Here is a 13,852-nt window from a genome sequence, read left to right on the forward strand (position 1 = left end):
GCGGGCCATATACATCGCAGGATGCTGAAACATTGTAGGTATGTTCATTAACGAGTGCGCTCACGCAATACGCTGAAAAAATAATAGTTCCACAAACCATCAGCACGTGAAAATACAGCGCCATGCCACATCGAGATGCTGCAGTAGGATGAGGAAAAGGAGACTCAACACGATATTGGGAGGTATCCCATGACTTATGTCAGTGTTAGTGGGTTAAAGCATATGATCAAGAAATATGAGAAAAGATGAATTAGGTGGTGCAGCAGGAAGAGACCTTCGTTTTTTGACACGCATGAGGCGGGGAATACTGTTTGAACAGACAAGGCTTATTGTACTCTGCACCGTGCGGTGATTGGACAGTACTGTCGCATATACGGTTCCCGCCGTATGTTGTGCATTAACATTCACTATATTCAGCTTTTTTTCTTTGAGGAGACGACACCTCATGGGCCTGCTAGGTGTACAGTGACATTTGCATGTTGTAAGGACATCCTTGCGCAACACGTGATTCTAGCTCTGCAACACAACTCTGTCCACCATCTTCATGCAAGATGTGGCGACACCAGGTGTCACTTGTCAGGTGCTTCGAGAAACCTTCGGTAACGACCGCATCACCTCTAGCCAATTTGAAGATACGTAGCCTTCCAGATTCCCCGCCCTAAATCCATGTGACTTCTGGTTCTGGGGATATCTGGAAGATCGTGTCTATCAGGAATGTATCCGGACTCTTCCTGGTCTCAAGGACAGCGTACGATGACATATCGCTCTGATTACACAGGATATGCAGCAGCAACTGTCAACCATGCCATGTTACGAATGGAGCATCTTGCTGAGTTAGGAGTCCGTATTGAAGATGTCGTAATTGTCACCATACATAATTAAACGTACCTGAACCATAGTTATCATGTGTCTGATCGTTCCTCTCCTTTCCATGCACCCACACCGAATTCCGACTCGTTATAGCGCCACGTTTTCACCTGGTCGCAGAAAGTGGAACTAATCCCCCAGCACACCGATAAAAAGACATACCTACGAAGTGTCAACGTCCTGCTATGTACACAGCCTGCAGTGCAGCACACAGAACACCGTCAGTTTAATCATAACGTCCTGGTACATACGACAGAAAAATTTCAGCAGTATGTGTGATTTGTTCCAAACATGTATGTAAAAGGCATGCTAAGGTGATTCTTAAGATGACAACAAAGGATGAACATTTTATGCAATGTAACGCGTAAAATCTTATGCTTCTCTGGTAAAAGAATCTTCGTGTTCAAAAGTACATAATTTGGAAATAAAATGTCATCAAAATATCATTGAAGTCGTTATTATTCTTTAAAATGGATATTTTAAATGATTATCACATAGTAAGATGGAGAATTATGTTCTTTTTTTTTGCTTTCTGATCAAACAGACCTGACGTGGACGTTTATATATCAAAATATCATGTGACGACTTAAGAGTTAAAAACAGGCGCTTCCCATAGCTGAAATAGAAATGGTCGCTTCGCTGAACATTCTCTTCGCGGTTGTCACCTCTGTCCCACACTGTGCTCTTTAGCAAATCAGCAGGCAATTGGCAACGGTGCACAGGCAGCACGCGGGGCGCATCGTGTGCGTCCCACTCTCATTACAAGGAGTTATAAGCACAGAACATTATACACTACTGGACATTAAAATTGCCACGTCACGAAGATGACGTGCTACAGACGCGAAATTTAGCCGACAGGAAGAAGATGCTGTGATATGCAAATTATTAGCTTTTCAGAGCATTCACACAAGGCTGGCGCCGGTGGCGACACCTACAACGTGCTGACATGAGGAAAGTGTCCAACCGATTTCTCATACACAAACAGCAGTTGACCGGCGTTGCCTGGTGACACGTTGTTCTGATGCCTCGTGTAAGGAGCAGAAATGCGTACCATCACGTTTCCGACTTCGATAAAGGTCGGATTGTAGCCTATCGCGATTGCGGTTTATCGTATCGGTACATTGCTGCTCGCGTTGGTCGAGTTCCAATGAATGTTAGCAGAATATGGAATCAGTGGGTTCAGGAGGGTAATACGGAACGCCATGCTGGATCCCAACGGCCTCATATCACTAGCGGTCGAGATGACAGGCATGTTATCCGCATGGCTGTAACGGATGATGGAGCCACGTCTCGATCCCTGAGTCAACAGATCGGGACGTTTGCAAGACAAGAACCATCTGCACGAACAGTTCGACGACATTTGCAGCAGCGTGGACTATCAGCTCGGAGACTGTGGCTGCGGTTACCCTTGACGCTGCATCACAGACAGGAGCGCCTGCGATGGTGAACTCAACAACGAACCTGGGTGCACGAATGGCAAAACGTCATTTCTTCGGATGAATCCAGGTTCTGTTTGCAACATCATGATGGTCGCATCCGTGTTTGGCGACATCGCGGTGAACGCACATTGGAAGCGTGTATTCGTCATCGCCATACTGGCGTATCACCCGGCGTGATAGTATGGGGTGCCAATGGTTACCCGTCTCGGTCACCTCTTGTTCGCATTGACGGCACTTTGAACAGTGGACGTTACATTTCAGATGTGTTACGACCCGTGGCTCTTCCCTTCATTCGATCCCTGCGAAACCCTACATTTCAGCAGGATAATGCACGACCGCATGTTGCAGATCCTGTACGGGCCTTTCTGGATACAGAAAATGTTCGACTGCTGCCATGGCCAGCACATTTTCCAAATCTCTCACCAATTGAAAACGTCTGGTCAATGGTGACCGAGCAACTGGTTCGTAACAATACGCCAGTCACTACTCTTGATGAACTGTGGTATCGTGTTGAAGCTGCATGGGCAGCTGAACCTGTACACGCCGTTCAAACTCCGTTTGACTCAATGCCCAGGCTTATCAAGGCCGTTATTACTGCCAGAGGTGGTTGTTCTGGGTACTGATTTCTCAGGATCTATGCACCCAAATTGCGTGAAAATGTAATCACATATCAGTTCTAGTATAATATATTTGTCCAATGAATACCCGTTTATCATCTGCATTTCTTCTTGGTGTAGCAATTTTAATGGCCAGCAGTGTAACTGTAGCTTATTTGCCCAACGCTTGGTACTATTCTTTACTGTTGCCCTTAACGAATACTACGAGAAGAATGTAGTCGTTAACACGCATGCACTAAAGTCAAAATCACCACCAAACCTGCAAAGCACACTCTGTAACGTGCTCTGTGGTATGCTGACTCTCGCTACTGCGTATCTCCCATCCATTTCTTCTAAGCTGCACAGGACTGCTAGGTATGAACATTTCTTTCATTTTTTCCCGTCACTAAGTCCTCTACCTTCTTAAAATCAGAGGGGTACTTGATCCATACGCACTCAGTTATTTCTTGGATATAATCAGAACTCTGTCTTTCCAGTTCCGTTTCTACCCGCTTAGGGTGGAAAAATTTTAGAGGCTGCAAAGGGTGGAAAAATTAATTTTAGATCCAACATCGAAAAAATTCGAAACCGGACTCATCTCGGACGAAACCAATCCGTTAGATCACTGTGCAATCGGGGAGCTTAATACAAGTTGCAGAACTCTCAATAGAAAATGCAAACAAGGTGTAATTTATTTATTTAATAGCAAGAAAATGCATGCTGAAGAAGATGAGATTTAGTATTCATTCTAAAAACATTTCAGTTAAAAGTGAAACGAAATAACACAACGATTATCCAAATGACCGAGTTTGATGCTTCGGTGTGTCTGCCATCGGTGTAGCATAATATATGAATTCAAGGAAAAATTCATAGACTCCAGAAAATAGTTCCACACCTTTATTGGTCTATCATGTTGCAATAAAATAAATACTATTGTGTTCTTGTTTAAAATGTTCAGTATACTCTTCCTATTTCAATTATTTTGGAACATTTCGAAAACTGAGGACAGAAAAATAAGAAACCGAGGACATTTGTCGAAGTCAAACAGTTTAAAAGGAATTGAAGACACAGCATGAAAATAAGAGAATTGTCCCCAGAAAATGCCGCCGTCTGGTCATCTGAGTTTAATGATTAAAAGTATTACAGGACGCGTACGTTGTTGTGCCGTTGGATGTTGATGATGATGTCTTCCCCTGCCGTTTTTACCCTTTACAGCACCCTCTACTTCCGCAGAGGTTATTCCTAGATGTCTTCAATCACGTTCTATGATCCTGTCCATTCTTGTCAGTGTTTTCCATATTTTCCTTTCTTCGCCGAATCTCCTGAGAACCTCCTCATTCTTTACCGTATCAGTCCAACTAATTTTCAACATTCTTTTGTAGCACCATATCTCAAACGCTTTGTTTGTGTTCCGTTCCGGTTTTCCCACAGTTCCTCATTCACTACCAGACGTTCTCAGAAATTTATGCCTCAAATTAAGGTCTGTGTTTCATACCAGTGGACTTCCCTTTGGCAGTTTGCTGTGCTACTCTTCTTTTTATGTCTTCCAAGCTTTGTCGGTCATGGTTATTTTTGCTTCATAGGTAGCAGAAATTCTAAACCATGTCTACTTCATGATCGCCAGTTTTAACGTAAAATTTCTCGCTGTTCTGATTTCTGCTACTCATTACTTTTATTTTTTCCGGTTTACTGTCCATCCGTATTCTGTACTCATTAGACTGTTCATTCCAATCGACAGATCCTGTAACACTGCATAACTTTCAATAATGGTAGCAATATCATCAGTGAATCTTATAGATTACCCTTTCACCCTGAATTTTAATCCCACTCTTGAACCTTTCTTTTATTTCTGTCATAGCTTGTTTGGGGTACAGATTTAACAGTAGGACCGAAAGGCTATATCCCTATCTTACGCCCATTTTAACCCGAGCACTTCGAACTTGGTCTTCTAGTCTTAGTGTTCCCTCTTCGTTTTTGTACATACAGCATATCACCCGCCTTCCTCTACGGCATACTCTTGTTTTTCTCAGAATTTTGAACATCATGCACTAATTGATATTGTTAAACGCTTTTTCCAGGTCGACAAATCATATGAATGTGTATTGATTTTTTCTTTGGGCTTACTTGCATTATCGATAGCAACGTCACTGCATGTCTCGTGCCTCTACCCTAGAACCAAACTGATTTTCATCTAATAGACGCTCAGTTTTCTTTTCCATTGTTCTGTATGTTATTCTTGTCAGCAGTTTGGATGCACGAGCTCTTAAGTGTATTGTGCGATAATTTTCGTACTTACCTGCCCTTACTATCTTCGGCATTGTGTGGATGATAGTTTTCCGAAAGTCTAATGATAAGTCGCCAGTCTCACAGATCCTACATACCAACCTGAATGGCCGTTTGGTTGCCACTTCTTCCAACGACTTCAGAAATTCCAATGGAATGTCATCTATCCCTCTTGCCCTATTTGATCTCAAGTCTTCCATAGAGCTTTTATATTCTGATTAATACTGGAACACCTTTTTCATCCAGATCGGCTTTTAATTTAATCTTCTGCCACGTCGTCAGGAAAGTCGTCTTCCACACAGAGGCTGTCATTGTACTCTTTCCATCTATCTGCTTTCTATTCTGCGTTAACAGTGTAATTCTCGTTCTACCTTTAATGTTACCACTCTTGCTTTTAATTTCACTGTAGGTTGTTTTGGTTTTTCTGTACGCTGAATCAGTCTTTCCGACGATAATTTATTTTCCGATTTATTCACATCTCTCCTCCAGTCATTTCTCTTTTTGCCTTCCTGTCCCTGCTTATTTCATTCATAGGTGATTTATAGTGCAGTAATTGTGTTACCCTGGGTTTCTTCGCAGTTATCTCCCTTGTCGCCATCTCTGACTGTTCAGCATCAGTGCCCGCCCTTATTGGAGATGTTCACTTTTTTCTGAGCTGTCTACTCTGGCATTACTTATAGCAGTATCCACATCCTCAGACAATTTCAAACGCATCTTGTTATTCCTCGGTACTTCAGTATTCCACTCACTTCAGCACTCTTTGCTATCCTTCCCCAGTTCCCCATCTTTTTTAAGATTCTCTTAAAGATCAGTCTACTCTTCATCATTACTAAATTACGATCTGAGTCGATATCTCCATCTGGGTAAGCCTTACAATCTAATATCTGATTGTGGAATCTCTATCTGACCATGACGTAAACGAATTGGAAGCTTCCAGTGTCTGTGGCTTATTTCCAAGTATTGTTATTTTTGAACAGAGTATTCGCTATTACCATCTGATATTTATTGGAGAACTCAATCTTCTCCTATCACAGTCCAGTTTCCACGCCCGTATTCTCCCGTAACCCTTTCTCCTATTCCTCCTCCCACAACCACCTTCCGAGAACTAGTATCCTGTAACTAAAGGTAGCACGAGTGCCGTATTGGAAGTATTCCAAAGTAGTTTGTTTGAGCGTCCGTAAACCTTGGCTGCTCCGTTGTCCAAATATGTGCCTAGAGCCTCAGATAAGATGACTACTGCAGTGAGGAGACTGCCCTCGGCGCTCCAGCCAGTAGTCCAGTATGGCTAGCGGCGCACAGGAAGGCCAGCACGTGCTGAGGGGTCCGCCGCTGACGGAGGCGGAGGTGGCGGGGGTGGAGCTGCCCCTGGCGCCCTACCTCGTCCAGAAACTGGCCGCCCACGGGGACCGCCTTCTGCAGGTCGGTCCACTGACCTCTACAAGCACTCATATTCTGCCGGTCGGTGTGGCTGAGCGCTTCTAGGCGCTTCAGTCTGGAACCGCGTGACCGCTGTGGTCGCAGGTTCGAATCTTGCCTCGGGCATGGGTGTGTGTGATGTCCTTAGGTTAGTTAGTTTTAAGTAGTTCTAAGTTCTAGGGGACTGATGACCTCCGATGTTAAGTCCCGTAGTGCTCAGAGCCATTTGAACTCATATTCTGTATATCCGGTACTTACAGTGTATGTGTTATAGCAGACTACTAGGTGCTATCCAAAACCTTCAGAGGTAGCCTAAGCTTCTTCCAAAACGTAAGGGTCCTTGCTATGAACCAAAAGCAAACACCAATCTTCACAATTTCTGTTGATCCATTGTGGATACGGGACAGCGGCCGGTCACATATTAACTGAAGAAATCGTTAAACAGCGGTATGTTTTGAGAAGTTATTTTATTTAGGTAACCTCTTTCGGTATCTTCAGGCCCCTAGGCGCTCCATGTATAAAAAATCAGATATATCGATATTTGTACACCTGAAGCCGTCAATATCTGGATTCCGTGAATTCGTTTTTGGAGTGTTTTTTCGAAGTAAATACGCCAAAAACGAATTCATAATATTCAGATATTGATGGTTCCAATTAAGCAAGCATCGATATACCTGATTGTCTACACTTGGAGTGCATATGGGCCTGAAGATAGGATTAATGGGATACCGAAATTGGTTGTCTAAATAAAATAACTTCTCAAAACATACGGCTATTGGCGATTTTCCTTGGTTAATAATCTTCATAATGGTTTAGGTACTGCACTCGTACTCAGGAAGTAGTGCGTTCACATCGCAGTTTGAGTCCTTTGAGCCACACTGGGTGAATGTTCGTATGTTTTCTCCAGTAGGTTCAAACTCCATCAGTTCCTCTCCTCGTTTACTTGGATCACTGTTTCTAGCGACCTTGCTGTATTTACGACTTAAATTCTATCTTACCTTCCTTCGTTCCTATTCTTCTTAGCCACTTCTTTGTTAAGGCGTTCTCTACTGTAGTGATCTCGAGAAACTATTTTGTGACATCGAATACCACGCAAATTACCGATGAGCTCGCCCCACGTTGGGCGCCAAAATGTAGTGCACTGCGATTTTCTTCTCACTCTGCTGTCGGACGTGAAATGACGACCAGATGATTGATGAGCTTGCCCCACGTTAGGAGCCAACAATTAATTGATATCAATAATTTAATGTAATAAAACACAAAAGATACAAAATTAAGGGGTTCATGTATGAATGTAAAATATTGCTTATATGATCAAAACATGAACGAAATGAATTTATTTTCGTACTGAAATTTCCTGGCGGGTTAAAACTGTGTGCCGGACCGACACTCGAACTCGGGTCCCGAGTTCGAGTCTCGGACCGGCACACAGTTTTAACCCGCCAGAAAATTTGATATCAGAGCACACTCCGCTGTAGAGTGAAAATTTAATTCTATTTTCGTACTGTTTACAAAAACCAGAACAAAATTACAAATCTCAGGACCGATTTGGCTGGACGTGGACACGACGCAGTTATTAAGGGGAAGGAGGAGGGGGCGAATCGTCTCACCATTATTCGTTATCGTTCGTCGCGTACTGCTGTCGGCCACCCTCATCTGGAATCTCGGCGTTGGGGCGGGGCCCAGCTACGATTTCCGCGATGTCTGACAGTTGTCGGTCGCGTGTCCGATGCTGAACTATCACGGTGTCGAAAGGCGGACGTTGGCGATGTGTGGAGGAGCGCCCATGTCCTCTCGCTTCTGCATTGTCTCCATGACTCCCACCCCACTCGTTTCTCTTCCATCTCTCAGCTCAACTCCTCTTCGAAATATTCTTCCTTCCATCGCTGTCATCGGCAGACAAAATTTTCAATGCAGCCTAATTACAGATCGCCGTTTCATAGCCACGCCTCTAAGTGTGGGGTGGAAATTTCCTACCTGTCGCGGGCTGGTGTGTGGCTCGTGAATCGGCGTCTTTCTCACGGTTTCACATTCCTTTCCTGCATTCCGAAGCTGTTGGGAAAGCAGCTACACAACACTTCTTTATAATCGCTCTCTCTGCATGAGGCCTGGACAGACTGACGTTTGGCTTCCGTCTCAAAATCTGCCAGAGTCCGAGATTTATAAGGAATGTCGAGAAAAACATCTTCTTAAGGACGCTGACATCGTTCTCACGCCTCCCTGCGCCAATTCCCCACGCTTTGCGTACGCTAATCCCTGTGCCCATAGGGTGCTGGAATTGTCGACACATTACTGGTTATTAAGGCAGGTAAAATGACTGCCACCAGGCCAGAAGAACTCAGATGCTTTCGCGTGTACATTCTTGGCGTCCAGTCCAAATGGCTGCAGGTGTCCATCAGTTCTTGGCACGCTTCTCGTTGTCAGACCGGCCGTTCGCAACGTGTCCATCCTTGAACGAGGCGAGGCCCGGATTCCCGCTTGTGCTTGCAGAACGTCTGCAGTGTCCTCTCCTCTGGGGTTCGCCTCAGGGTGCCCACCTCGGCCACTCGCGGCGAGTTGGCGAAAGTGGCCGCGGTCGGACGTATTACAACATGGAGCATATGAAAACTCGGCAAAGGTAACGTTATGGCCAATTAAAAGTTCCTGGCAGTCTAAAAAAAAATGTGCGGGACTGGAAGTCGAACCTGGAAACTTACCTTTGTTGGGGAATGCTCCTACCGACTCCATTATCGAGGTATGACTTACGACGCACCCTCGGTGGTTTAATTCCTCAATCTGGTTAAATCATTTCTCCGTAATAACCTTTCCACCATTAGTGTTAGTTGAGCAAGGTATGCTGGACAACTTCTGCGATGTTTGGAAAGTAAGAGAGAAATATTGACGGAAGCAAGGCAGCAGGTCGATTCGTGGTTGGATAGCTCACTCGGTAGTTGTATTACAGGCGAAAGGCACGGTTCCGGTCTCGATTCCCTGTCCGACAGTACACACTCCACTGGAGAACGAAAGGCTCATTCTGCCAAGGATGAGCCATTTCTCAGCAATTTCCTTTCCTCCAGGGGTGCAAATTCTGCAGGGAGTGTAGGAGAACTTCAATGAAGTTTCGTAAGTAGTGCAGAACTGTCTTATCCGTCAAATTCTCTTGGCATCCAATATAAATGTGGCAGGAAGGGAACTCCCTATCACCGAAAGTAGTGGTTGTTAAATGGTTCAAATGGCTCTGAGAACTATGGGACTTAACATCTGAGGTCATCAATCCCCGAGAACTTAGAACTACTTAAATCTAACTAACCTAAGGACGTCACACACTAAGGTCGCAGGTTCGAATCCTGCCTCGGGCATGGATGTAAGTGATGTCCTTAGGTTAGTTAGGTTTAAGTAGTTCTAAGTTCTAGGGGACTGATGACCTGAGAAGTTAAGTCCCGTAGTGCTCAGAGCCATTTGAGCCAAGCAGTCCATGCTTCCCAGTCAGAGCACGCTCAGACGCAACCGTCTGCGTTGTGGTCTTAATGGCAGCTACAGGCGGGGAGGTAATTCCCTAGTGCAGCCGCTGCTGGTCTCCGACCATTGTAGTGGATGACACAGAACGTTGCAGGCAGTCCATTACTTGTTCTCAGACTGGAGGCGCAGATAAGCAGTTACAGTGTTCTTGGTGCACAACACGACGATATCATCTTGTGATGTCAGAGGTTGTCTTCCGGGACCTTGGCGATAAGTATGCCTGCTCTCATGTCTCCATGCAGTTCACCATGGGGTCATTGTCCCACCCAGCGGCCCCGCAAGTCTGGATACTTCACAATTCGTCAACCTGGCCCAATGGAGATTCACAGTGGGGCGGGGCACTTTTTTAAACTTTCGCTGTCTTACACAAGTATGTAGCATCTGTCCCTCACGGTGATCACTCAACACTTGATATTGTTCCCACTCCGTATACAGAGTGTTCGGAAATTCCCGTTACAAACTTCTGTTACTTCTAGAGGGGAAGTGAGTGCGTAATATTTTGAACAGGAACCCATGTCCGGAAAAGTACCGTTTCCGTTCTACGACGGTTTAAATACAGATGTTTAACTCCCACACTTTTGCTTGAGGAACTGAACCAGGACAATTATTAGGCAACAATTCGAAAAGAAAATCCATTTATCACTTAGGCACATTCAACATTACCTGTTTACATTATTCTAAAACAAAAAAGAACCCAGCATAACATACGTACAGAACAGTCCTGCGCATTACAATAGCGGCTCGATGTGGCGACCACCACCGCTGCTACAGACATTGTATCTACGAAGCATGTTCTGATCTCAGCTGGTGTCTCTTCAATTTCTAGTGCAGGGGACAGAACTCGTGCCAGCAGATCTTCCTCTGCCTCTAAAGGAGTCTTGGAAATTAAGCTTTGCATAAACTGTGATAAATGAATATTCCGTTATGTTTCCTTCCTCATTGTTGCCAAATAACTGTAATACGCTATGACGAAATAGGCCCCTCAGACAGAAATGGACAAGTTAAACATCTGCATTATAACCGCCATAGAACGGAAAAGTTACATTTACGGACACGTGATTCTATTCAAAACAATATGTAGTCACTCACCTCTACAAGTCCTAATGGTTTATAACGGGAATTCCTGAACTCCCTGTATAACCTACCATACCTAGTAACAAGACTAGACACGAAGAAGGCACTCTGATGACTGTCTGCCTGTACAGACAACTGCAAGTCTATGGTTCAAATGGTTCTGAGCACTATGGGACTTAACATCTACGGTCATCATCCCCTAGAACTTAGAACTACTTAAACCTAACTAACCTAAGGACATCACACAACACCCAGTCATCACGGCGCAGAGAAAATCCCTGACTCCGCCGGGAATCGAACCCGGGAACCCGGGCGTGGGAAGCGAGAACGCTACCGCACGACCACGAGCTGCGGACAAACTGCAAGTCTAATGATTTACATAACCGCTAATGATGTGTACGTGTACGAAGCTAATTGGTGTCCTACCACGTCTTCTGGGTGGTTGTGTTCTTTTGTCAGGCACTGTGCCTTGATGTCTTAATAAACACATCAAAAGAAGTTTTGCATTACTCGGGTTCCCAGAACACCTGAAAATAGACGTTGACTGTGGATATTGTATCACAGACACAGTCCCTTTGACTGTTCATAGATGTCACTAAACCCGCCCAAAGATGTAAACAACCATGCATGAGCAGCGCCTATTAGACGGAGGGGGTCTGACAGTCGATCAGTTCCAATTATTCCACCAAGAAAGAGATACACGGCTCGTGTTGTCTCTAGTTCAACCATGCCTAGACGATCAATACCGCGTTTCGACGCGTCCGTATTGTTACTTTCTGCCAGGAAGGACTCACAACAAGGGAAGTGTTCAGGAGTCGGAGTGAACCAAAGCGATGTTGTTCGGACATGGAGGAAATTCAGAGAGAGGCAGGAACTGTCGATGGCATGCCTCGCTCAGGCCGCCCAAGGTCTATTACTGCAGTGGATGGCCGCTACCTACGGATTATGGCTCGGAGGGACCCTGATAGCAACGCCACCATGTTGAATAACGCTTTTCGTGCAGCCATAGGAAGTCGTGTTACGACCCAAACTGTGCGCCACAGGCTGCGTGAAGCGCAACTTCACTCCCGATGCCCATGGCGAGGTCTATCCGCGGTCGTCGTCGCTGCGACTCACATCGTCACCGCGCACGCAACGCCATGGCTGGGAAGCAGATTGCCGCCGCATTGGAAGCCCTCATTCACGCGATGGGGTTCGACGGCGGCCGCCAACGGCAGCCAAAGCGCAAGCGAACGCAACGGAACAGGAAGAGCCTGCAGTGCTACAACTGCCAGCAGCTGGGGCATACTGCGCGCGGGTGTAAGAACGCCGTTGCGTGCTTGAAGTGCGCGGCGGCCCACGACACCCGCAGTTGCACGAAGCCTCGTGGGGTGGCCAGCAGCTGCGTGAACTGCGGCGGGCCACACGCCGCCAACTCGCGTAGCTGCGGCTATCTCAGAGTCACGTCATCTGCCCGCCGCACCACGCTCTGCGGCGGCGTCAAGCGCCACGACGGCCGCCCCGCCGCCCCGCTGCGGCGAGGGCTGCGAGCCGCGCCGCCTTGAAGCCGCCACCGACCATGCTATGGCCGGCTTCCAAGCCGCCTTTGCGGCCGAAAGGACCACACTGAAGGAGGAGCTCGCAGCTCTGCATCGCCAGCTCCAGCAGCTGCGCGATGAGCTGTGGGATATCAAGAAGAAGCCGCCAGTTCCCGCCGCCGCCCCCCTCGTGAGTCGTCCGGCGGGGGTCGATGCGGCCACGCAAACAACCGCCGCTCCGCCCCCTGCAGCAATGCAAGAGGTGGCGCCCATGGAAACAGACGATGTGACGCCACAGTCGTCACACTCCACCAAGGCAGCTGCAAGCAAAGGTGCTGTGGCAACGACCGACTCCTCCCATGTAGAGAAGTCTACCGCAAAGAAGTTGCAGTAACTGAAAATACCAGATCCGCACGAGTTGCAGTCGTTCCTTAGGAACATTGCGGCGTCGCTACAGGACGGGTCCTACCCATTCTCTGAACAACCGTACCCCCTCTCAGTACCACGTGCTAGACCTCCTACCCTCCCCCATCGCCCCCACCGCTTTAGCAAGTCTCAGCTCAAGTGGCTAAATTTCGTGACAAAAGAGGATTTAACCCTAATTGACAAATATCCCATCTTTACGCCAGGCGATTGGCAATTATTCGCAGGACTAGCAGAACTACATGTGACGGGCCGTATACCTTCCTACCTGTATAATTCTGGAACCTAGGTAGCAAAGCAGTGAGAGAGCATCATCATAAGCCGGCGTGAGTCATTCTAAACCTACCGGCCAGCCATTTAGGCCGTTCGTTTTCAGCGTCTCCTACTGTTCGTCTGACTATCCTTTCGTCTTTCTTCCTTTTGTTAAAAAAAAAAAAAAAAAAAAAAAAAAAAAAAAAAAAAAAAAAAAAAAACAGCACAAAAGTCAAGCAAACAACCAACCGCCAGGACATCTCACACCAATCTTTAAGTAAGATGGAGAAGCGTCTTAGTTACGCTAGAACTTCGCCAACTGCAGAGGGTACAATCCCTTAGTCTTGTGCGTCTGCGTCTGCGTCTGCGTCTGCGAGGTCTATCTTTGCAATCACGACACCATGCAGCGCGGTACAGATGTGCCGAACAACATGCCGCATGGACAACTCAGGATCGGCATCACGTTCTCTTCACCGATGAGCGTGAG

General features: G+C 46.3%; 1 protein-coding gene across 1 annotated transcript in view; it reads left to right on the forward strand.

Annotated features, from left to right (window-relative positions):
• The first annotated feature begins 12,736 nt into the window (after positions 1–12,736).
• LOC126413117 (uncharacterized) overlaps positions 12,737–13,852 on the forward strand; it is an 82,206-nt gene continuing 81,090 nt past the window's right edge. Inside the window, exon 1 of the mRNA XM_050083008.1 lies at positions 12,737–13,051. Coding sequence (XP_049938965.1) covers positions 12,737–13,051 — 315 coding nt within the window. The remainder of the gene's footprint in view (positions 13,052–13,852) is intronic.

This window comes from Schistocerca serialis, chromosome 7 (assembly GCF_023864345.2).
Source record: "Schistocerca serialis cubense isolate TAMUIC-IGC-003099 chromosome 7, iqSchSeri2.2, whole genome shotgun sequence".
Lineage (NCBI taxonomy): Eukaryota > Metazoa > Arthropoda > Insecta > Orthoptera > Acrididae > Schistocerca > Schistocerca serialis.